The sequence below is a fragment of the Apteryx mantelli genome, chromosome 22 (assembly GCF_036417845.1).
Source record: "Apteryx mantelli isolate bAptMan1 chromosome 22, bAptMan1.hap1, whole genome shotgun sequence".
Classification (NCBI taxonomy): Eukaryota; Metazoa; Chordata; class Aves; order Apterygiformes; family Apterygidae; genus Apteryx; species Apteryx mantelli.
This window is the reverse complement of record NC_089999.1, coordinates 2,716,691-2,743,397: the sequence shown is the minus strand read 5'-3', so window position 1 is coordinate 2,743,397 and position 26,707 is coordinate 2,716,691. Positions and strand designations below refer to the sequence as shown.

The 26,707-nt window shown below is 38.4% G+C and overlaps 1 protein-coding gene across 1 annotated transcript; it reads left to right on the top strand.

The window, feature by feature from the left end:
• Window positions 1-26,707, top strand: HSF5 (heat shock transcription factor 5). Its single transcript, XM_067309765.1, has 6 exons — window positions 1-553; window positions 3,912-4,286; window positions 12,776-12,873; window positions 17,921-18,451; window positions 19,901-20,078; window positions 26,640-26,707. The coding sequence occupies exons 1-6, from the start codon at window positions 1-3 to the stop codon at window positions 26,705-26,707; spliced, it is 1,803 nt and encodes a 600-aa protein (XP_067165866.1).

The following is a 26,707-nucleotide window of genomic DNA, read 5'->3' as shown; positions in this document are numbered from 1 at the left end:
ATGGAGGAGCCGCTGCTGGCCGCCCCCATCAACCCCAACAACTTCCCGGCCAAGCTGTGGCGGCTGGTGAACAGCCCGCGGTTCTGCTCCATCCGCTGGGACGCCCGCGGCGAGGGGCTCCTCATCGACCAGCCGCTCTTCGAGTCCGAGCTGCTGGGCGCGGCGCCGGCCCACGGTGCGGGGCCGGGCGGCGACGGGGCGCCGGCGGGGGGCGCCGCCGAGCTCTTCAAGACCACCAACTTCACCAGCTTCATCCGCCAGCTCAACCTCTACGGCTTCCGCAAGGTGGTGCCGGGGCCGCCGGGCGGCGGCGGCGGCGGCGGTGGCGGCGCCGCCGGGCCCCTGCACCATTTCCACAGCCCCCACTTCCGCCGCGACCGGCCCGACCTCCTCGTGCACCTCAAGCGCCTCACGAGCGCCAACAAGGCGAAGCTGGCGGCCGGCCTGGAGGTGGCCAGCCGCCCGCCCAACCGCTTCCAGCGGCTGCTCAGCACCTCGCTGCACGGCGACTCGCTGCTGCTGCCCTCGACGCCCGGCAAGGCCGACAAGCCCGGTGAGGCGGGCCGGGCCGGGCCGCGGTGGGTTTGATAAGCGCTGGGTGGTGTGTGCCTGTGGGAATCGGCCCTGCTCTGAGGGAAGAGGGTTCCCTCGCCATGCTGGCGGGCACGGAATCCAACCTGTGTTGGAAACGGGGTGTACTTCGTGCGGGTAGTAAGCACCGGTAGCTTTAGTCACATCTGTTTTTCAGTCTGCACTTGGTGTAGGACTACGGCAAGAACACACTTGCCTCATCTCTGTGGAGCCAGCACAGTTCTGCCAGAGGGATGTTATTCCTTCTTGCCTATCGGCAAGGATGCTTAAAAAGTTCTCGTTAGGTCTGCGTGAAACGATGGGTCGTGTTAAGTGGCAACTGGAGCGTACTGGCAGGTTTGTGCAAAGGAGAAAAGACCTGGTAGTAAGAGTTGTGACAGTTGTCTCCCCAAAAAGAATTACAAGCTAGGTAGTTCTTTAAAGAGGATTGGATGAGTAGGTGAAAGCTGGATGGAAATAATATGGTTAAAAGCCTCAGAACATGTTTTATTTCTTTCTGTCTCTCCTTGAGAGGATCTTAGTTTTCTGAGACAAGTCTGAGCTCTCAGTGGGTTATTCCATAAATTCCACATAAATATGAGAATTGTATTTGATGCTGTATAAAGAAGATGTGAATATCTTGTTTCATGACACTCCTAGTTTGATCTAACTGCGGGTTGCTACCAAAAATGTAGTCCTATATTCCCTTGGTTGCGTGTTCTCATCATCTTCTTTGCAGCAGACGTAGCAATTGTGTTGGTTCAGCCCAATGATCCAAAGAGAGGACTGAGCTGCCTTTTCATGGTGGGCGCTCTAAGTGGATTTACCATGTGGTTTTGGTACTGTAAGAGCCAGTGCAAGAAAACTGATAGGAATGTGTCACCAGGAGAATGGGAGAGGCAGATAGTACTGCTTCTTGCAGTATCAGCCCTTATTTAGAACAGATAAAGGGTATCATGAATTTATTCTTGGTTACTGTTTCATTGCAGAAACTGTAATTTAATTCAGTGTTGTCTGTTATGCATGTAGATTACACCTGTAATACCAAGAAAAAAAATTGAAACATTTGAGAAGGGCAGGAGCTTATTTATTTCAATATTAAGGCTAGAAAATGCTTAAGATTTTGTTTAAATCTTTTTAAGGCTGAGTCATTCTTGATTTCTGCAACAAAATCTGGTCTGTCTAGCCATAAAGCAGGCCATTGCTACTGCAAATCCTATGAAAAATTCAGCCTTTCAATTTCTTGGCTTTGTTTTTATGGATGCAGTTTTAGAGAGCTTTTGCTCCCAGAGTCTGGGCTTCTAGAAAGACCTACAGAATGAACAGGGAAAACATAAGAGTTTTTATATGCACTCAAGTCTGACAATTTACTGTTCACTCTGTTCCATACTGACTGTTTAGAGGCATGTTTTACTCTGCTGTACATGTGAGGTAATTGATGCTACTCTTGTTTGCAAACTGGCAGTCTTCCAAATGCCTTGCACCATGTAACTGTATTAAATGTCCATGCACAATTCCTGTGAAGCAACTGGTGCGTAGTAACTTGACATCTTCTGGTAATTTGTTTATGTATTAAAACTAAATAATCTTAATTTCCATACCCAAAGGTAAAATATAAACAAAGTAATTCTGATATCTCTGTTCATTCTCTGTTTTTATATATAGTAAAAATATTGAACAGGAAGTAAACAGTCCTATGTATTAAATATTAATAATGTTTTTAGTGCCAAGTGGTACTTACTTAGCTTAAATCTTTTCCTTAAGGATTTAATATGAACTTGCTGAATAATGGCTGATACGTTACCTAGTTCTTAAAGTAGTCCTCATCATAGGCGTGACAGAAGTAAATGTGAGGCTAATTTTTAAAAAGTTCTTTAGAATGAGTTTGGAGAACTACAGGTTTGAGAGAGCCTGACTTCCAGGCAAACCCAATCAATACAAATTGTCCTGAAGGTTATAATTGGCAGGAGGCCTGGCTCTATATAATACACTGTGAAGAAGTCACAAATACAGAAGTCCTTTTAGGAATTCAGTGAGCATAGGTGTTTTGGTGATATTCTTGAAGCATTGACCACAGCTCTAAAAGAAAGCAAGCTGTCATGGTGTAAGAGTGAATATCGTTGCATGGAATAAAAACAGACTAAATGAGGAAACTAAGAGAGGAATAAAAAGAATAGCTAGGAAATAACAAAATGGCAAAGTTATTTGGGGTATTTTAATCTAAAATAGTTGAACTGCTTGCAATAACTTGTATGATAAAAATAACAAATGAACCTTAGTATTGATAAAGGCAAAGCTGTACATACAAGAGGATATTCTTCTGTAAACATACACAATAATGAATTCCAAAAGAGTTACTAAAGTCATAGCATTCTTGCTCATTCTCCTTCTTGAAAAAGATTTACTTATTCTTGCAGAAATGCCAGATAGGTCTAGGGCAGAATCTGGATATGGAAGCTATCTATTCAAAACTTTTAACGTTTGATGAAGTTATGAAACCCAAAGTCTTATTGAAAAAATATGAAATTAACTGTAAGTGTTGTTGCCAGCTCTTGATTATTAATTCATTATTTTTTCTTTTATAGATTACCTTTAACACTTGTTCTCTTCATTACTAATACTAGCTCACTCTGTAACATATACTCAGATAGTAATATGTAATTCTGTCTTCCTCCAGGACTAATTTGCAGTTCTCTTCTTTCATGCTAGGGAACACAAGGCTGGTACCAAGAATGAAGGTTGGGAGGAAACAGTTGCTTTTATATCCTTGCCCACTGCTCTTTCTGTTGTTTAGAATTAAGAATAAACATTTCCATCTTTGGATTTTTTCTTCTTAAGTTAAATGACTTGTCATAAAGCATTTGGGCTAGGATTTCAAAGCCACTTTGAGGATTTTGACATTATCTTTCCCTTAACTGCCTCTGAGCTTTCCACTTCGGAGTTTGGTACAGTCCTGCTTTATGACTTCCTGGGTGGTTTTTTTTGTTTATTTGTTTGTTTGTTTGTTTTTCCCCATACTGCTGGACTTACCATGCACTTTAGTTTGGTTTACTAATTTGCTATGCATTGTGACTTACAGCATATTTATAAATACTGAAAGCTTGCACTGTTTAAGGAGATGACATGCTACATAGGTAACTTTGTATTAATACTGTACTGATATGCTACTGCAGCTGTTACTTTTTGTTCATGTGGAAGAATGTGGTCTGTTTCTGGATTAAGTACATTGGAGTAAAAGTAGTCTTCCCATATAATGTTGTGGAATTTTGGCTCCTCCTATTACTGCCTGTGATAGCTCTTTTCATTAACGCTTGTTTTACTTTATTTTGTAACCAATGCAGGACCGCTGGCTGTAGGACAGTTTCATCAACCTTATCATCGAGACAGTTTATCTCCCTACTCCTATGTATCAGCCTCTTCTCAGAGCCACAGCCCTTTGCCATTAAAAGGTTCAGATCGGACTCCAGTCCCTTCCAGAACATGGCAGAACTCTCTTGGGTTGGTTCCAGGGCATGTGGAGGCTTCTCCAGCATTTTCAGATAAAGGGGTTGCCTTTCCTGTGCTCCAGAGATTTCCAACAGAGGTCACATACACACTCCAGCCCAGTGCCTCTCCTATGCATGTTCAGCAAATGTCTCAAACAGTGGCCACTGCTCCTCCAAAATACAGCAGCTACACATCTTCAGTGCAGTACTCACAAGCCTACTATCCAACAGGTATGAAAAATTTTTTGCACTTGTCTTTCAAAACAGGATATTTAAAAGTGATACTTAATTTTTATCTGCAATTCTCTTTAACATATGCATGTTTCGAGTGAAAATTAGATGGTATAAAGTCTAAATGGAAGAGAGAACATTGAAACAAAAAGATTTTTTGTTTGATGTTCCCATCGTTCCTCCAGATTTTGAAGACACACTGTCCCCTGCTGATTTTCCAGAAAGCCTGATGAGGTTAAAGGGTGAGAAGGAAAACATTTATCCAGAACTAGTTGGTGCTAGCCTAACTTTCACATTGTTTGGGTGGTTTTTTTTTTCCTGATTAGCAGTATCCCCCTCAGTGTTCCTTAAAGCACTGAGAACTGGTTGAAAATAAATATACAAGTCCTTGGTCTCATGTTTGCCCAAGTTAACTTTTTAAAGTCAAATATCAGTCAGGAGGCTCCTGTGGAATACGTCATTCTGCTTGAAAACCTGTGCCACTATTTTTATATATTCTTAATATTTTTCTTGCTTATCTTCTTTTTGTTGTATTTTTTTATGCACAAAAGATGGGAGAGTGACAAAAGTTTTGACTACTTTCTAATTTTGTCTAAAAAATTTCTATTAAAATTTTCAGCATCACTTCAGACAAGTGATTCCCCCACTCCCCAGAAGAAAAGTTGTTGAAGCAAACTATTGTTCTGCTGTTCCTCCTTGCCTTGAATTGGAAAAATGTTGTAATATTTCTTTCCCCTTGAACTTCTGAAACATAGAACGTAGTGACTCTTCCCTTGAACAAACTAAAACTCAGTTATTCTTACCTTCTGCCTGTTCATCCCTTGGCAGCTGCACCCTCACTGGATCAGATGTCCCTGTTTAGAAATCCTAAATGTGGTGGCTGCTGTCTTTCTGCACCAAGTAGTATGCAGTGAAATCTTCACACGTGTTCTGTGCTCATCTTCTAACAGCTCTGCTGAGAATGTTAGCCCATGTCTCAACCAGTGGTCGCTATAGTGTCCTTAATGTATTTCTTGTCAAGGAAGGATTCTGGGGAGTTATGTATCTCCTGTGGACACTCATAAAGGTTTAAGAGACAGGTGACTTCTGCCACATATACCTTGCCCTGTGCTACCTACAGAGATTGCTGAGGTAGCTAGTGGCTGCACTGCAAGTTGCAAACTGTTAAGTCTCCTCCCAGGAGCAGAGTATCCTGACAGTAGCTGCTTCGGGTGGGAGATGGTCTCTACTTCATGTTTTTATCATTTAACAAAGCATAGGTTGGAGGTCATCGTACTGAATTTTAGATGTTTTTGTCTGACCTAGTCCCTTGACTATAGTCAAGGGAGAGAAATGGGCATCTCTAGAGTGTGATTCATATAGCTTGTTTTAAACTTTGTCTTAGGATGAGATTATTCATGCCCTGGAAGTGCCTATTTTGTGGTATTAGCTGTAGAGGAGTTGAGGGTGACTAGCTTAGATTTGGACATGAATGCGTAGATCTCTAAAACTGTGTGACTCTAGTCTCTCCCATTGGAATTATAAAAGCTTAAAGAAGAAATCAGCTGTGTTGTTGAAGAATCTTTTCCTCTCCCTTGCAACACTTGCTTGGAAAAAGTACAGGCAGAACATTCAGAAAACCCATGAAAACATATCAAAGGTACAAAAATTAAGGCATAGTTTAAACACAAACAGGGAAAGTTATGGAATCTGAGGCTTTTTGAAGGTCCAATGAATTCATTAGTACTTCTGAGAAGAAAAGTTTGCCATTTCACTAGAGGGTATTATAAATCTTTTCATTTTCAGAGTGCCTTAGGACTGTTTCAGTGTTTTAACTTCTGTTTCTGCATATCTCTTAATCCTTTTTTTCTGTGTATTCTGAGATATGGAATAAAGAAAGCTTATTTCATCATATGTCCACATGAAAAAGTCTACTTCCCTTCATCTTGAGAGCACAGAACCCTTTATATAAAGATTAGCTTATTTGGAAAGTGATAGTTAACCATAAAATATGTATTTCATAAGTGGTCAGACCAAAGAGTATACATTCAATCTTACAATTGACTTTTTTCATTTCCTTTATAATGAACATGAGGTTTGTTAAGTCCCATTAAATTAAATCAAAGTAGAACTTTATCAAAAGAGTTCTCTTTATGTATATTTAACTTGTTTGTTAACTTCAGTGACAAAAAGATTTTCTTGGTTTTCATTATGGTTCTCATTGGAAGGGCCATAGAACAGAAGATGTTGATCTGGATTCTTTTTTTTGCTTGCATTAAAGCATAATTGTTTCAAGGATTTAGTCTTATTTGCTTTCAGCTATCTGCAAAACCTTTGATAGTAGTAGGATTGCATCAAAGAAATGTAGTGAAGCTTTATTGTCATGAAGAATCCTAATAATGAAAAATCAGTCAATGAGACCATGTTGGAAACATCAGTTACTGGTCCTACCTGACGTGGCAGGTCTAATCATGCCTTTTGAAGACATCTGTGGCTGTGGAGTTCATTTAAATATGATAACCTTCCTGCTGAATGATAGCTTAGGATAGTCATTTTATTCCAAATGATACACCCTCTCTTATGATAAATATATTTCTTTGTATGTAAAGCTTAAAATTCACATACATGTCAGTCAGAATTGGATTCTTAATTTTAAGAAGGAGCTAAAAATATGGTAATTGTTTTAACACAGCATAAGCAGCACCATATTTTCCCTTGAGAAAAGCAGACTAGATGTATTAGTAATGCACTTGTAAAACTAGTAGTAGGATTCATCTTGCCTAAGATTCATCTGAATGTATAATAGTTACTTACATATGTCTGGACTTGTCATCTACATTACACACATAGTCAGTAGAGGGAAACAGACACCTCCCAGAGGTTGAGTCATTCTAGCTTTCTCAGACGTATGCCTTTAGAAGACAATTCATCCCTTCCTGATGAGACTATTTCTTCATTAACTGTGTGGGGAATGAAGATGACTGGTTTTGACAGCTGCTGGACATTTGAGTCTAGTGGTAATGAGATTAAGTCCACCTGAATGTCTAAGATATTTTAAACAATATTGTCATTTCCACTTCCCCTTATTGAGAAGACCTTAGATATCATACTCTTTTTCATCAGTCATTTGTATGGTACAGGGCTGGAGCTTGCATATTTCTTGTGTTCAGGCTCATTACTCAGTTCCATTCAGGTTTATTGATCTGGCAGGAATAGGCACAGCTGTGTTCCATAATCTCCTGAACAGCTTTGGGTACTGTTGACCCAGTTGTCCGAGGAGTAATTAGCTTCCCTTGGGCATAACTTTCAGACCTGACATGGTAAGTTCACATTGAAAGAATGATCTCCAGGTCCTTCCTTGGTATTTTGCATGTAACACATGCTGTAGTGGAATGGAAGAAGCTGGTTAGTTTCAGTTTCACTCATTTTGGCACAGAGCTGATGATAACACTCATTAATGTCCCTTGCAATCTTAAATACATAGAGATGGTATATGAGGTTTTGCAGTTTCCAGCAGATCTCTGGAGAACATTACCATGGTTATTCAAGCTTGGTAAAGGTCTGTTGTTAATTGTACTCTTTCTGTATAAATTCTGGGGCTTTCAGCTTTCTTGGGCTTGGGTGAAGTGTGGCGGCCCATAAAAAGCACACAGGCCAATCAGAAATTGTATACATCGAACTATAAGCGCAGTGCTTTTTTGATGTTCTTGGATTGTGTTTACATCTGAGTTCTAACTTCTAGGTACCTTTGGCAAGATGCATCTTTGCTGAAACCATGACTGAGCACAAGAATATCTGGCTGTGTCTATGCTAGTTTATTAAACTTCTCTAGGGCAAGTTCCTGATTATGAGGTTTTGTTTGTCTATATCATTGGATTGTCAGCCTGGTTACTGCTCCCCCCAAAAAGTCCTCTGCTTAGTTCAGGGGTTGGCATGGGCTGGGGACCTGGAGAATGGATCTGAATCTTAATTTATTGGTATAGCTGTATCCTCCATGTCTTCAACAAAGATTATTACTGATTTGTACTTCTCTCCATGGGCTCTCTGTACACTGAGAGCAGGCAAAATAATATACATCTCCCTCCTCCTGAGACAACATTAGAAGTTTCATTTTATCACAATGGTTTCGAGTTTGCTTAACAGAGTGACTCACAATTTGCATAGGATATTTTTAATGCAGTTTCTCTGCAATTTGTTTTTCTAATCTTGGACAAAAATTTGGTGAGATTTGATCTGTTGAGGCGACTACTTTTTTTGTGTGTGTGTGTGGCCTGTGGCTCTATTGTTGAAATAAATGCTTGTACTGGATCCCTAGTTGCCTCTTAGAACCTTCTATTGTTTATTTTCAGAATCCAGAGGCTGGATATTACATAGTTCCTCAGTTTTTAGTACTTCTAATGACTAGGCTGATTCTGTACATTCTGCAAATATCTTGTAAATATCATTAACGCCTGGAAACAGTTTAATTTCATCAATATTACTGATAGTTGACTTCAGAATGATTTTAGTGATGCTAATATTCTGTGATCCCTCCAGCTAAATTTCCCTTGTTTATATAACTCATTTAATTTTGCCAGTGTCAAGAAAATAGGGCTTAGTGAATACCTGAGTAATTCTGTAATGGATAGTTCCCTGCTTTGAAGATAAGAATGTTAGCCTCAATAAAACCAAAAATCCATATAGGTCATCATTCCCTCTGACAGTAATTCTCAAAGAAGATTGCAAGAGTAGAGCAAGCATGGGTTGATACTTTTCTAAAATACTCCTACAGTTTGGACTTGGAGAGTTAATGAGCCATAACAGCAGTTTTTTGTATTTAATAGCCCTCAGCGGATTTCACTTCCATGAACTTGTCTGTTTTCCCCAACCAATGTAGACATGTTGCATATGCAGCATCCTGTGACAAGGAGTTCATTCCATAGATTAATTGCATTTTGTGCAAGGACCCACCTTTTTTTCTCTTTTGATCCTACTGCATATTCATTAATTGTCCCTCTTTTGTGTGTGTGTTTGTAAACCTATCTTTATCCATAACCCCCTCACTCTACCCTTCATAACTTTAAGGACTTCTGTCATATTTTCCTTAGTTGTATTTTCTTCTACATCGAAGAGTCCTAGCCCACTTAGCTGTTCCTTCAAGAAAATATTCTATACCTTTGATCATCCGTGTTGCCCTCCTTGTAACCTTTTACAGTTCTGTTATATTCTTCCTCTGAGATGTAGAGTCCAAAAAATATACATGGTAGTCAAGGTGTGGGTGAACCATGGATTTATACAGTGGAATAATGTTCCTCTTTCATTCGCCATTCCTTTTCTACTAATTCTTAACAATCTGGTTGCTTTGTTCATGATTTTTGGTGGGGTCTTTCTGACAGCTGCTGAGTGTTAAACTGATGTTTTCCTGGAACTATTTACCTTAATACAAAGATCCAATTCCTGATTACAGATGGTCAGTTAAGAACCCATCATTTAATATGTGAAATCAGTTTATTATTCTTATGTGCAGAGCTTTATCTACACCAAACTTAATGTGTTGGGTGGGGTTTTGCGTGTTTGTGGTAGTGGTGGTGGTGTTTTAACCTAGCCACTCAATCCCATAAGGTTTTTTCGATGTCTTCATAGCCGACTGCTCTTTTCTACTCTGAATAAACTGGTGTTATCAGCAAACATCACCTCACTGCTCACTCACCTCCATTTTTAAAATAATTTATTAAAATGACGAACAGCATGAGTCCCAGTACAGACCCTTGGGGAACTCTACTGGTGACCTCAATCCGTTGTGAAAACTGGCCACTTATTTCTATCTTCTGTGTCCTATCTCTAAAACAGATTATTTTTTAAATGAACAACTTTCCCTCTTATGGTGTTGCTCAGTTTTCTTAATTTTTGATGACAACTTTGTCAAAAGCATTTTGGAAATCCAAATATCATACATCAACAAGATGAACTTTATCTATATGTTTATTGACCCCCTCCCTTACCATTAAATATTATTTATCCAGTATCTGGTAATTCTGTATTGTATTATACTTTCTTCTAATTTTTCTTGTTCAGCTGCCAGGATTTCTTTGCTTGAGTACTTTGCAACTTCTTTTGAGATCCAAATATTTTTGACTATGTTTGAAATATGGTCACGTGCAAGAATATTTGTGATGCAGGATGTTCAGTCCTTTCCCAGTTCTGTGAACTGTCTTGTTCATTGATCTCCGCTTATTTGTAAGTGTTAATTTCTGGATTGATTATAGTCCAGCTGACAGCAATTCCATTTTCATAAAGCAGTGTTCATTTTCCACATATTGTGTCCTAAAGAGTGTGAGAAATTGTCCATCCATAGCTTGTATGGGCAGAAGTATGTCTCTCTTTTTGGCAGAAACCAAATCTCTTCTGAGGTATACTTGCTTGATGAAAAGGGCTGTATCTCTTTTTTTGAACTTATTTAGTAAATATTCACTTACTCCAGAAGATACCATTCATCCCTGTCTGCTCAATATTCAAATGAGAATCATGCTCACTGTCAGTTATTTCATAACAGCCGATGTGCTTTAGCTGATTATTTCCTCTGTGTATGACTGCGTTAACTAAATCATTGACGAAAGAGCTTGGAAATTTCTTCTCTCCAATTAACACTGTAGCATGAAAGCATGAAGCAGGTATATTTATTGAATCTTGATTCAGTTTGAAGACTTACGGTATTCAGAATGAATTGACACCTTCTTTGATAATACCACCTATCAGTAGACATGCCCTACACAAACGTCTTGAACATCTCTTGCTTTTGATATGGCTATTTTCAATGCTTTCTTCAGTACTAGATTATTCAAAGTTGTCTGGATAGAGATTGAATCTCCTTTTGTGACTATGGCTGATGTGTAGTACTTCCCTAAAACTGGCCTCCATCTTATGGTGAATTTGCTGCTTAATTGACTCTTTCTGTTCCTGTCCTCCATAATTTTTCCAAAGATGCAGTTGTTCTTGCTGTTAGATCAGTCACTGCTAAAACCTATGTGTTGACAAAAAAAAGATTTTCTTGTGAATGCAAACCATTCTGTTTATGCAACATTCTCCATTTCGGAAACTTCAGAATCTGTCATCAGGTTTGGTCTTCTACACAATTATTTTTGTTCTCCTCATCTTGGTTTACAAATATAACAATTTATTTGATTAATGAGTTGCTGTTGCCGCAAGCTCTACTGACTGGGACAAGAGTCCTGTCATTTATCTTTTCCTTGTAGCATTTTGTGCTTATAATCTGCATGTAATGTTTTACACTTACCTAGTATTTCACAAGCACTTCTTCCCTTCAGGTTCTTGCTTTTCTTTCATCCGAAAACACTTTTTTTTTCTAATATGTTTTTGATTTTCCCTTAGAGTCACTGTGATGGATTCCAAAAAATTTCTCCTTTGTAGGTCATTGCTCTCTTGCCTTGTTTTTACAATAGCCCTTCAAAACCTTTTTTTCATTGTTTTTTTTTTCCTTGGTTTTGTAAACATGCTATGGAGTGTCCAGTGAGTGAAATATTACTTAGCCCCTATATCATTTAAGTTTTTAGCAATATCTGGAATAGAAATATGTTCCCAGGTCATAGAATAATCTCCTGAAAGACACCCAGATTTCATCATGAAGTGGCAATTGACTTTTGAAGTTACATAAATTATACGTGTATCATATACTTCTTTGGAAGGGTGTCCATTAGCTCTTTCTTTGCTGTTTAGCTCCCATGTTCATTGCTCCAAACTGTACAAAAACTCTGCAACATGATATAAAGGAGTAGGTAAAAAAAAAAAAATATATATATATATATATATAGTTGTTGTAGCAACTATCTCATGTGAAATCCCATGTAGATGACAAACATGGTAAATAAATTTCTGATCTATGTTTGCTACTTCAAGTTATGCTTATTACTGTCTGGCTTATGAGATACCCCTCTGTTGTGAACATTTGATTAACTATGATTTCATCAAGCAATAATCTCTCTCTTAGAATGAAGACCAATTTTGAAGATGATCTGTCTTGCAAATAATGCATTTACGTTTAAATTAAGTAACTTTGCTTGTCACCAGAAATAACACCTGAAGAATACTGCCTCATCTACAAAGCTGCATTTCAAAATAAAATCACTCTTTAATTCCAATGTGTGCATATGAACTTCTAAGCTCTTTCCATGTGAATCAGTTTCCTGTGTTACGTTCTGATGAAAAAGTCAGGCAGCATTTTAAGGTCATCTTCCAGCTAAGCTAGTTCAAAAAGGTGATACACAAAATGGTTAATACACAAAAGGTTGTGATTATGAAGTTTCTAAGTGTATGCATATCTATCTATCTATCTATATAGGAATAAATTTTTTAAGAAGAAGAAATTAGTCTTTGATTCATTTGGGAGGTAATAATACATTTCTGGAATTTAATTTACAATATGATTATTAAAATGTTTAATCAAAGAAAGCAGTAGAAATCTGTACACCAAACAAGTTCTGGAAGTCTGATAACTGTGTTTGGATTCTTTCTAGCTGTACTGCAGTGTTGCTCACCAACTACCCACATAAATCCTCTGTCTGGCTGTGCTAGTCCTACAGCCTCAGCCTACACCCACTGCAACTTTTTCCAGGTGAGTGTAGCATACTGAAACCAGGTGAAAGTAGAGGGAACTATATGAATGAAGGCTAAGTTTATGAACTTCTGGGGTAAGGGATATCTATTTTAAAATTGAGAAACTTGAGTAAGTTAAAAGTAATGTGCTTACAATATCTATTTTCAAGAACCACAGAGTATTAAATAAGTAGTTTTGTGATTTTTAGTTTTCAGCTTAGCATCATAGTGGATGTCCTCATCAGTGGAGTATTGACAGTGGAGTGTTTGACTTCACCAGAATTTGTTTTAGTGAATGAGTCTAAGTTTTTAACTTTGAAAAGTGTCCTTGCCTGGACGAAACGGGTTGTTTCAATATTATTAAAATACTGGGAAACAGCCCCACTTCTTTTCCCAGACAGCTTTCTGCAGTCCTGAGGTTCATCTGATGAATGAGAAAAGCAAAGATGAATTTTGGAATTGGCCCAACCTCAGAGATGTCTTATCAAAAATAGCTACAGTACTTACTGTGAATACCTTTTATAATTCCAGTGGAAATGTACCTGGTTTGGAGGTTCTGGTTTATCAAATATCAAAAAGTTTGAAGTAGAATTGCAAGGGCTTCCTCTTGCATTACAGCATAATGCATCTGCTTTTCTCCTCATAGAGGACAAGCAAAGCAAGTTATGCTTATGTGTGTTGAAAAAGGGTTGACTTGCCCAACCTTGATTACCCAGTTCCCTGGCTTGCAAATATCAACCTTTGTCTTTTATTCAAGATCTTTTATATAGGTTTATCCAGGATGGCCAGGTTGTGGCCAGGATAATGTGCTAATAGAAGGATATAAATAGTCACTGTCCAACCATCCCCTGGATACTGTAATATGTGGTTTAACACAGTGCATCTTTGTCCTCTCACTTTAATCATGAGATTGTGAAAAAAATTTTAATAACAAAATGTGGGCAGGTGAGCCCAGTAGGAGGCTTTGAGTGATGGGAAGTCAGAATCAAGTAATTTCTGATCTTAGCTCAATGACTGAGGTAGCAAATCATTCCAAGAGAGTAGTCAGTGATGTTATCAGGGCTAGATTGAAAGGAATAGTGCTAGAGGAACTGAGATAATTTAAATACACTGTCCAAAGCGTGTACTAAAAATGAATAGTTTGGAGAAACAAGTCCATGGGCAGTGTGTGGAATCAAAGATAATTTAGGCTACTTACCAGTGGATAATCAAATAATAAAGCTCTAACAAGGGAATTCCAGTCAAAAGCTGTTGGTGCATCTTGACAAGAGACCGCTAGGAGGTCTCTGTGTGAACAGCTCTAAGGTAAGCAGTGGTGTCAGTCAGTTCTACCAGATTAGTAACTGAATGTCTCTGAGCAGGATAATGTAAATATACAGAATGGATCAATAAGATTTCTCAAGATTCTTGAGTCTCTTGGTGCAGCGTAGATCGTTTCTCCTGGGGCCTGGTGACAGGAGCTATACAGATAGTACAGAAGCCAGCAGTTTGTCTGAAGATCTCACCCAGTTGTGGAGAACAGTCAATTTATCTTTTCTGGGCTTTAGGGTAGGTACTTCCCCAAACTTTTCCAGAGGGATGTGGCCAGCTACAGTAGTGTCCATCCTCTCCTACTTTTGTGTTGATCATCAGTCACCGCACATACAAATACTAAAAAGCAATAATACTAATGGAGGAAATAAACCCAGGCTGAATAATCATTTTCATCTTTTAAGCTTCATGAAAAATAGAACTTGCATATTGCATCGTTCCACTCATATCTTCTACCAGTTGCTGCAATTCAATGCAAAATTAGAAAGTAGCAATGTTCCTGATGGATGGCTTGCAGGGTGTTTTAGGCTGTTTCATCACACTGTGGCCTGTTAGATACCACTAGCATAGTCTATACAAAACTGCCAAAGTTAGTTAACAAGTGACTGGACCTATCCAGAAGAGAGGGACCCTATCAGCACATTGGCAGTTAGCATGTTAATCATCACCCTGTTTCCATTGGATCCACACAATACTTTGTCATTTCATAAGGAAAAACAAGAATTGTTTTCCAAGAAAGCCTAGCCTTGTGCCCGTCCTTATTGAGTCTTTCAGAGAGCATTACTTCAAATTCAGGAGATATTAGGACAGGTTAGTTTCTTGTGGCTGGAAGGCCGGCTGCTGGGCTTGTAGAGTACACACCTGAGCTGCTCAGACTGTTAGGTGATTCTGACTGGGACATGGGCAGACAAGGCCAGTAAGAAATGTCTGTTTGCCCACAATGGCTTCCCAAGACAAGCTACAGAGAATTACAACACCGAACTGCAAGGCAATGGGGATGGTGATACTCAGACATAGCAACTGATTAGAGTACACCACTCCTGAGGTTTCTAAATCGATCTGCAGCTTTGTAAATCTATATTACACACTCTCCACTATTGGTTACAAAATTGGAAGCTCAAGTACAGCTTCATATTCTTTTTTCATTTGGTTTCTGCAGGGGAGTGGGGTGTGCATCAATGTGATGAGTTAGTATCCTTGGATGGAAAAGTCTTTGGAGAGGAAAGTCTGGCTATCTGCTGCAACAGCTGTTCTGGCAGATCACAACTACTAGTACAGTTTTTCGCTGCTCCTTTATCATAGCCATGAACTCAGAATCCATATTGGTATTTAATTTTTTTTTATTATTAACAGCCTTGCTATTTGATTGTCGCTGTTAGTGTTTTATTAACTGCCAGTATTTTCCCGTAGAACTGAAGTAAGAAGTAACTGGCAATAGAATAAATGTGAGTGAAGAAAAAAGACAGGAAACTTCCCTGACATTAAAAGCAGTCTTATGTTGTTTGCTTTTATTTGTAATAAGAATGACAGTCAGCCATATTATTTAAAAATGAAATTGACCCTGGACGACTACTGAGTGATTGCCCAAACTCTATAGGCAGATACTTTTAATCCTAGCAGTCCCTGTAGAGGTGCGCTTGTGCTTACCCTTCCTCTGCACACACTGCATGCCTTAAAACGAGTGAAGTGCCCATCTTCCCTTTCACTGAATCAGACCATTTTTCCTCCTGAGCTCAGATAAGCAGCAACTTAGTCTTTTGATTCCTGATTTCTCAGTTTTTATCACTTTTCTTTCTGTTTCATTGCTGCCTCCTCCCTGGCCTTGTCTGTCATATCTTCTCTAGATAAACTAAAAAGATTTGTGTCCTTGCGTGGGCACTTTGCCCTACTGGAAAGGCATACTAGATCGTATATTCTATCCAGGAAGATGATATTCTCAGGCAGTGTTATAACAGCTTCAAATTGAGTTCTGCTATGAAGGGGGTAGGAGAAGCGTGGTGTGTGTGTGTATGTTGGGGGGAGGTTAATCTGTCAGGGATTATCTCATCCTTGGGTAGTTGACTTGTTAACCCAGATCTTACTGAAAGTCTTAGCAATGTAAGACAATAAGTAAATAATGCAACAAAAGTGAAACACTTTTTTTTTAATATTTAAAAAAAAACACAATTGGAAAAAAAAATAAAATGGAAGTAACTGAGTTTAAACCTCTATCCTAAAAGATATTAGGGTGGCTTGCTTTTAATGAAGAGATTTTGCCTGACCTAACCTAAGTTTCTTCAATTCAAGTTTTATCTTCTCTCTTTTTTCTTTTTCCCTCCACTAAAAGTTTACGATTATCTGCAGACACCAAGAGAAGAAATCTCAATATCCTCTCAGCTCTCTGTGATATTTCCCTCAGAGACTTCTGATGGTCTTGCTGCTGCTGAGACCAAATCCTTCAATGGCATTTGACCTGATATGACTTTCACATGTGGAAATGACTTTTTATTAGCGATTACCTCAGCTAGAAGGTCTGGGGACAATCAGGCACTAGTGACTAAATCTTCATACTAGGTCTTTTTCCAAATAAGATTGTATTGCAGACACATCTGAGCTCAACATCATTATATGACTTCTATTTGTCAGAAGAAATTACCCTTCCAGTGTCTTTTAAATCTGAGTCATCTCTAGAAGAAATAACAGCCAGTGCCGGTGCTGCTAAAATATGATTTATCATTTCATTTGGGTAGGATTTTGCTGCTTTTGGAAGACTCTTCATTGTTTTCTTTCTGCTTTGAAGGATCTTTGATTTATATGAATTCTACTAAAAAAATTATCATCAGATTGCTGACTGTGTTCTGACATGATATCATTAAAATGAAATATTTTATAATGTTCAGACCTGCTCTTTGAAGGCAAAGGCAGCCTCTACAGATTCTCTAAGAGGCGCTTCTAACCTGAAGATCTATGAGGCTTTAACATAGATCTGCATAGACTTCTAGTCATACATTTGTTGGACACTGTGCTTTGATGGGAGTGTCCAGGTGGGAGGCCATGATAGATAGGGCAGTACTACAGTATTTGTTTTTGTAGGCATCTGAACTTTCCTTCATTCTGGGCCTGGAGCATCCCTGGGAATCACCCATTGTGTGAATGAATGTATGGCAATCACTTGAAGAAAAAAAAGGTGGTATTGGTAAGTAACTGGGTGTTTCTGAAGTTGTGTTGTCCATATGCACGTTTACAGCATACATGCCTTTTTCTCTTGCTCAAAAACCTTGTGTTTTATGTTCTTATGTTTTAACAGGAATGCTTGAGTTTTAGAAGAATTGAAGGCAGGTACATGTGCTCTATCATTTTCTGTCACATAAGTGGCATGTGAAGGGGTTGGGTCTAATGCACCCCCACACATCCTACTTAGACTAGAAGTCTCTGGTTTGAATACTTGGGTATATGTACACCTGCAGTGTAAAGGGCATGCAAATAACACATCTGAAAGAGTATCTAGCTACTGATAAGTAATCTTCCTTTCTCTCCAGAATAGACAGTGAACAGAAGAAGGTGGGCTTGCAATGAGTAAGATGGTTGATGAAAGCAAAACAAAGGGGAAGTAGCCTGTTTTTATTAAACCTGCTGATTTAGCTGAAAATAACAGACAAGCTTTTGAATATATGAGCACTTGAGTTGATGGCCCAGATTCACTTACAGAGTCTTCAGTACGCATACTGTCATTGTAACCTTTTCATATTAAAGTTCACTGTATTTTGTTTCTCCAGAGTCCTCCAATGCAGTCATCTTACGCAGTTGAATTTCTGCCCTCTAACTGGCCGTGTAATACATCTGATGAAAACAAGAAGACAGAAGTAAATCTTGAAGCTGTGTTTCAGATTGTTGATGAAATGCATTCATCACCCAAAGTTGAAATGGTAAAGGTGGAACCTGTGGAGAACCAGTGTTCAACCTCTCAGTCTAACAGAGGTCAACAACTGCTAGTTAATACTGAGACTAGTGATCCACCTTCTTCAACCGAGGCTAGCCGATTGGAGTCTCTTACACCTGTAGGTTCAGACATTACATCATTTGTGGTGGGAACAGATCAAGCGATAACTTGTTCTCTGTCACAGCCTTCTGATTTTCTTTATGCTATCCATACCACTGAGTGTGTAGAAAGTGCTGCTGCTCAGATAGTGCAAGAAGCTGTGACTACACAGGAAGCACATGCAAAACTGAAAGAACAACTGGATCATTCTGCAAATCAGTCTTCAATAATATTTGTTCAGGGGGAAGAGCCATTCAGTGCACAGCAGGTAAGGGATAACGGGAGACACTGAAGGAAAACAGCACTAGATATTTTTTGAGCTAATTATATTCTGTAGTACTGCTAGCATCTAGACTGATAACTTTTTAAGATTCTTGCATACTTAAGAGCTAAAGAGTTCTTTAATTGGACTTTTAATGGACAGTGAGTGAAGGGTTTGTTTGTGAAAGCAAGATGAAGGGAGAGTAAAAGGGAAAAGTATCCTGCATTAATGAGTATGTAAGCCTGTAATGGCCAAGTTGTACCATGCATTTAGGTGGCGAAAAAAATAAATATGTCATGCAGATGTATTCACGGTGATGAAGCAGACGTTTTCTTAGATTATAACATCCTATCTTTACTCTTCATTAAAAAAGAGTATTTTGAGAATTGCCACTAAAGGCAAAGGTTTTTGTTTACAACTTAGATGGCCAGATTGTTTGATTAACACTGCCGTTATTGGCTAAACAATTGTTAAGTGTATATTTTCCACGGAAGGCATAATTTATTTAAAATTTTAACGGTGTAAAGCATTTTTATTTGTTTATACATTGTGGTGTCTGACAGGCTGTAATTATAGTTTGTTTTTCCTGTGCTCCAGTCTACTCTAAAGACAAAGTTGTAAATCTCACATGTGGTTAGGTTCTGGAATAGAATTTGTTTTAATGATGTATTTTATTTCGATAATTTTGCATTTTCAGTTTTTTAATACTAATGCTTCTTTTTTTGATGGCTAATCAGAAACTCCTTATTTCAGATAAAGGGGCCCTCTCGCATGCCGTCTGGCCAATCCCTGTAGTGATGGGCGTTCTAAATGTTACTTTGTTAAGGTAGCAGATGCATGCTCTATTTTTATTTCTTTTGGAAAGAAACTAAAAGCAATCACAGATTTCACTACATGATTAAGGAAATGTGCAAGTTCAATAAATGGTTGCCTGCAACATACATATAGGACAGCAGCAGAGGGCTCCAAAAAGCAAGAAACAACATAAAAATTTAATGTCTTAACAGTGGGGTGTATGAGATCTCCCACCAGAGATGTGCAGCTTATGTTCGTAGTTTTGTACCACACAGCTCTGTGAAGTTGTTTCAGCTAAATCTGTCATTTACTAATACAGGTGTTGCTAACAGTGAATGCAGCTGGAATTCTTGTAGTAAATTTCTCTTAGCTATTTTGATGACCGAGGAAAAAGTTCAGACTGTGAGGACATGTATCTTAGCTCTGTGTATCCTGATTTTCTGATTTCATGTTTTTGCTTAATATGATGTTTTGTAAGGGCTTGAGTTACAATTTGGCAACCTTAATTCTGAGTTTAAAATACTTATGAAATTGGATGTTCAACATTTGTTAATATCCTTTGGAGTGGAGAAAAATAGTTATTACTTAGTTTCCTAAAGCGATTACGAGAAAGCATTGAGTAGTCTTTGGTTTTCTTTCTTTTGTCTTGTCTTTTTTAAGGTGGATCCTAGTGTTAAATGTCCATCCAGTATGTCAGACACAGTGGTCTCTTCAGAACAGATAGGATTCCTCACTTCAGGAACTGGACCTGTGAACAAATCTGTAAAAGACACAGTTTCATCTGTACAAGCTAGATGCAGGGAGAGAAGACGCAATTCACAGAAGGGCAAGTCCCCTGGTAAGAAAATATTCTAAGTTTTTCTAGAGTTTACTCAGACAGGCTATGTGGAAGTGGATTGATACAGAAAGGGGGAGTGAGAACAGTTTTAGTCATTGTCTGCAGTGTAAGTATTCCAGTATGCCTTTTGTACAACTTGTTAGTCTACTTACAGATAGACTTGTGTAGAAATGTTTACACTAGTTACTCTTATGTGAAAAAGGGAATAATTTATATCAGTAAATAATATCTGAAATTTTGGGGATTGTGTCAGAAACCTGGATGTTACAGTATAGAGATGAAGTCCATAGATATGTGTGCTGGAGTGTGACAGTGCTATGAAGGAAGGATTGAGTAAGGAGGTGGCTGTTTGAAGTACCAAAAAAACCAAAAAAACCCATCAATTTGATGAAGGAAGTGTAGAAGGCCAAACTTTTTGTCACAGATCACTAAATAAATTTGGTCCCAGACTGGCAATACATATACTGAAATACATGAAAAAAACAAGTAGCGGGGCATCTAAGACTGAACAGTTCACAAAATCTAGTAACCAAGGGAAAACCTAAGAGTCTACAGATTAGAGAAACATCCCAGGATACAAAGAGTTCTTTGGATTCATTCTAGAGGAAAAGTTGGTGTGTCCTGCAAGTCTTGTAAGAAGCTAATTCCCTCACTGCTGATCATCAAAGAATAAAAGCCTGAATATAAAGCTTGAAGAGCTGTTGCTCACTTCAGAGGGTAGGGTATATATTCCGGTTAACAACGCTAGTTAATAAGTCAGCTCATATGCCCATCAGTTTCAAACATTTGAGTAAGGAATAAGATCTTTCTGTCAGGAAGCTGAGAGAGGTTGGATGCCATCTTGAAAGCTGACAGGCTTTTATTTAAAACACAGAATTGAGAATTGTGGTTCAGTTTCTTCTTGTTACCGTGAACAGTTAGCAAAATATCTCAGTTTTCCTATCTACAGCAAAACATTTGCTTAATATGTCGATTGTGAAGTTATGTACAGCAACATTTTGGAAAGCCTTTCCATGGGTTTTTTCCACAGAAATGAAGTGCTGCTATGTGTTAGCAATAATTAGCATAAAGTCAATTCTCGGGGAAATGAGATAGTCAGCCAGGTCTGCATTTCTAACATCGTGCCTCTTAGGGTTGGTGTACGTATAAAGTTTAGAGATAGACAGCACATCTGAGCCAAATATGGTCAGGCTCAAGTTGGCTCAAAATAAATTTGCCATGTGATACAAGCCCTGAAGCTAGACATTTCAACTGTAAGCTTGAAGCAAGTAGGTTTCAATATAAGCTGACCTCTGTTGCTCTGACTATGTTTGTCTGTCAGTGCCTCCTTTCCTCTGTGAGTCTTTGGAAACACCTTCTTCCTTAATCTTTCTGAGCTAGAATGGTGCATGATGACAATTTTCAGATATTTCTTCAAATGTTATTCTCTAAATGCGATTGAGTCCTGTCCTTTTTCTCTTTTTCTTTGGGCACCCACTTGCAAGTTTTCCAAGCCTGCATTTTGATATACAACCTGCTAGAGAAAGGACTTTTTTGTTCCATCTATTCCAGCAGGCCTCTGACATTATTCACTTTCTTGTTACATGGTGATGCCAAGTTCTAGATAGCATACAACAAGAGCCAACGTAATGTGATATAAAAGGTCATTGCAGTGAAGATGGAAGCAAAAGTTACTCCTGTGACTGGAAGCAATTCTAGGCCAAAACCAAGGCCATGACCCTCTGTACAAACGAGGCAAGAGACAATCTTCATTCTGGAAAAAGCATTATTTTCCTTTGAAGAACTGGACTATATTTCTTTGCCTTTAGCAACCATCCTGTGGCAAGGGAGACACCTGTTGCCCCACAAAAACACAATCCCCAGGATTTCCTCTCACATCTGCCAGCCCACCTCCGCATCATCGTAAATCAATTAAATTGTTTTCTTCAAATCAAAAAGTACATGCTTAACCAACTTTCTCAGCTAAATTCTAGTTTACGTGTTTAAGGACATCCTGCCAAATAGGATCAGATGAAAGTTCTTTCTAGCCCAGTGTCCGGTCTCCAGGAGTATCTTTGCCATTTTTGTACTTAATAGATCACAATAGAATTTTCTTCCATGAATTTGTCTAGTCACTTGTGGAAGTCATATACACTTTTAGCATCCATAGTGTTCTATGCGAATTAATATAATTAGCATAGGTAATTATAGAAGTGGCCTCTTCTTTTTTTGTTTTGAAACTGATAATGATAACATTGTTTTTGCTGTTTCTAGAAAGGAGAATTTCTTGTTTAATCCCATTTAATCCCATTTTTCAAGTTTTATTTCTGATCAGATTGACAATTTTTTTTTTTAAAGACGTATTTGGAACTTTCTGTTTATCATTTTGGTGTAGATTTTTACTGGTAGTAAAATGTCAGTAATGGTGTTATTTTTCCTCATATTCAGTGTTAATTTAGCTGGCTTGTTAAAGAGCCTAGTCTTTTTTCAGCTCCCTCGTTAATCAGTTGTGAGTGAGGGTCATTCGGTTCCTGCTCTGAAGTACCTTTTGGAGATGTCTTTCTCCCTGTTTACTAGAGAAGGAGCCTCTTTACACAAAGTTCCCCAACATAGTGAAGGTAGGTGCCTTAAACTTCATAATGTCAAATGCAGCCTTAAGCTGTATTTCAGTACACGCAAATAAAAGTATTCCCTGCATAATATTGGTATGGCTGTGTTTACATTAAAGAATTATTTAAAAAAAAAAAAATCTGTACTATTGCAGTGCTGTTCTCTGGAGGAGTTGTAATGGAAATAGTACTTCCAGATTCATTCTCACTTTTTTTTTTTTTTTTTTTTTTTTTTTTTTTTTTTTTTTTACTATTGCATGATTTAAATTCAGTCTCTCAAAGTCATGGCCTTTTCTTGAGCAGACTTTAGAAACTTGTTTGTCTGTAATTTGATTTTTCTTGCAATTAGTGTGTCAGAGCAAATACTAAATGACATTTTTTGAGAAGCTGCTACTTATTTTAGGTACCTGACCTGAGATACCTTGGAATCTTTTCTGGAATCACTAAGCACCTACAGTGGTAGTTGACTTTAATTTTGGCTGTACTTGGGAATCTAGAATCATACAGAATCAATGGTTATGTTTGACTTCCGTTGTTTATGTTGTGTGCGATCGTTAAAGTTTTGTTAGTCTAATGTAGCCTTTGTTTCATCATCTCAGAATTTCTACATTAATTGGAACTATTTTCCTTCCTTCTCCTTCTACCACCTCAAACTTCATCATCTCAGGAAGAAGTCCAAGAGACAAATTCCTTAACACGCACTTTAGACACAAAAGAGGTAGAGACCATTAAGGTGTAACTGTCTTAGTCATCTTTTGAGTTTGTGCCTCCACAGTGCTCTTACCGGCTCTTGCCATGCCAATGTCCTAATGCTGTGATATTGATATGAATCAATAGCTTGGGAAGCTTTGTTGAATATATCATATGTAAGGAAATGGCTACAACCATTTTCTGTCTCACAGCTTTCTTAGCCTCCACTTTTACAAGGCAAAGAATATTCAGCAAACCTCACTCAGACCAGCTGACTCTTCAGAATAACTTCCTGTTCCTCTAACAAGACTTTTACCCATATCTCTTCTGCTTCACAAAATTAAAACAGTACACCAGCTTCTAAGGAAAATTACAGAGGAAGAGTCTTCTGCAGGAGGTTATTCAAAAGAAGAAATACAGTCAGCTGCTCTGTGTACAGTAGTACCAGACAGGTTTGCTGTGCCCATGAGTAGAAACTAAAGCAGTTATGGATTCCCCAGCATTTGTCAGTCTCAAAACAAAAAATATAGGTAAAACTCTTGCTACCAAAGTACTGCTGCTAGTTTACTGACTAGTAGTGTAGTGTCCTTTGATCATACAGAAGTCCAAGTGTTGAAAGAGGGCATTTAATTCTAATACTGACCCTGAAAAGTGTTCAAGGAAACTGGACTTTTTTTTCTGTTATAAAATTTATTTCCTTATCAGTCATGAAATAAGGATTGTCAAATATTAAATTCTACTGTAAGTGTAATTTTTGGACAGTCTGGCGTTTGTCTTAATGTGGTAAGCAGCAGGCAGAATCAAGGACCCGTGTAATAAAAAGACTACTCAGAAAGCTGAACTCACAGGTACCTTCAGTCCCATAAGTAAAATTAAAAAGACCACATCATCTGCAATGGCTGTGAGTCATTTGGCTTCATTACAAATCATTACATCCATGATCATAAGCATTCTCTGAGAGGTCAGTATGGTTATTTGAGACTTTCATTTGGAGGGAACTGAGGTACTTCATAGTGTCAGAACTATCTTAGTGTTCCTATATCACTCAACATTTTACCAGTTCTTCCTTCTAAGACAGCAGTCCTGGTGTGAAGTTAAGTAATATGCCTTCATCTTATCCTTCCTCTTTTCCGAAAGCCCGAAGAAAAATAACTTCAGGCCAATGGACCCTGGATTCAATGGTGAATGATATCCCATCCCAATTCAGTCTATAACCACCCATTTCCTCTTCAAAGATGCCTTTCACAAGAGATTTTTGGTGCTGTAACTAAATACAACTTGAAGATATGGAAGAAGTGTCCAGTGAACGTGAAGCAAGTGGCTTCTATTCTGAATAGAATATCTAGTTTGAGAAAGAAAATGGCCTGAAAAGTTATCTTCAGTAATCTATATGACTGAAGTGTATGACCCACACATTCTGTTGTTGCAGTACAAGTTTCTTGTCTGTGCAGGATCACTTTTTGAATGTAAGGGTCTACTTTAACCATATCTTCACTCCTCATACGCTAATGTTATGGTCCTTGCAGTTTGGCAGAAGGACTCCATTTCCTTTGGTAACAGCAGGAAAAGAAGAAATACTTGCTGGTCCTTCCTCAGAGAGTCAGAGGATGCAACAGAGGATCCAGAACTTAATTCAGCATTAAGATGTGTCATTCTGAATGAGTATAGTCTGTCATCTGTTCCCTTCCTACTCTTTTTCTTAAGAGATGTTGGGTATGGCTCTCTAATTCTTGGATTGGTTATCACACTGAGGTGTGAGGAATAATTCAGCCCCAGGGTATTTCTTAGGACATAGATTTGAAGATGTTGAGGAATATCTTTTTTCTCCAGTACTTTCTAGTCAAGATCATCTATAAGATGGGATTTTCAGAATTAATCTGTGGGCTTATGTTGGCAGCATCCACACCTGCAACTTTTGGACTTCACAAATGACTGATAGGAGCTCTGTAAATTCTTCTGGTATCCCCCTCCAGCTCCTCTGCATCGTTCTCCATAGGCACACGCAGCTAGTGAATATAGCTGTCCTGAAGCTAATGTTTGTGTTTTGTGTTTTGTCATCCAAAAGAGCAGATAAGAAGGACCACATTCTGATTAGAGAGATTGTTATTTGCACCCCTTCTTCCTGGAAGTGTGATCTTGGAATGGAGCAGATAAAATACTTAAATCCAGAAGTAAAAAATTCTAAGCGTACTGATACATTAAGGAAAAACTTCTCTTCCTGAATGGCTGTCCTTTTTTTTTTTTTTGTAATAATCTGGACTTCTTCTTCAAATAATCTGGCAATTTTCTCTAATTTTTTGCAACAGGAACACAGACATAATTTTGAGATGCTCCTGCCTCAGATCAATTCTTCATCTTTATCACCCTGCAAGCTACCCTAAATACCTACCACCCGCTCCTTGCTACTACAGTTGTGTCAGAATGCATCCCCTCTCATTCACTACTAGGTGAATAGATTTATAAATGCAATTGTTGAGGGCACATCTTCATTCAGGCAAGGACTTCCATGCTACCTTTGTGTTCATTTGAAGTGTTTCATGCGCCTCCCAGACAAGAATCATTTTAGTGTTCATCTAGCGTCTCTAGTAGGTCACAACGATCACTTAGAAAGGGGACAGGGCCTGGCCCTGAACTCTTCAACATCTCCTATGTTTCTGGTTAGAGATTAAAATTCAGATGGATTATGTTTGCACTGGTAGTGCTGTCACTTTACAAGGTGACTTGTTCACGTTCTTAACCTACAAGATGCTAAATTCCACATTTTGATCTGGCCGTATGTTGGAAGGATCCATTTTGCCATGGATCAAGATTATTTTCAACAAAGGAGACTGTTGTTTGGCTTGTCTGTGACACCACGAGTTTTCTCTAGAATCTTGGCACTGGTCATTGCAAACTTTGAGGCAATCGCCCCTTTTATGGATAAATGAAAGTGTACACAGAAAATAGAATGTGCACTTCTGAGGATACTGCTGAACTTAAAATTTTTACAGTAATTCGTGTTTGGCTGTCGGTACCTGCTGTAGTGAATGCATATATAAATAACATATCTTGAGGAATGGTTACAGAAGTAACTTCTCTTTTAAGATCTTTTGTTTTTATATTTAGAATTATACAAAATTAGAGTAATCCATATTCTTAAACAGTAGGCTGCAAACTCTGAAATTATAATCAGCCTTCCAGGCCATATTTTATATTAACTGATAGAAGTGCAATTTCTGTGTGTGCTGCTAAGTGAGATGTATACAAAGACTAATATTGACTCAGTATTCTCTTTTCTTCCTAGATCTCCATCTGCTGGTAGATGTAGCTTGCAAGCAGGAGCACTTTCCAAAGGAAGAAGTAAGAGAGTGA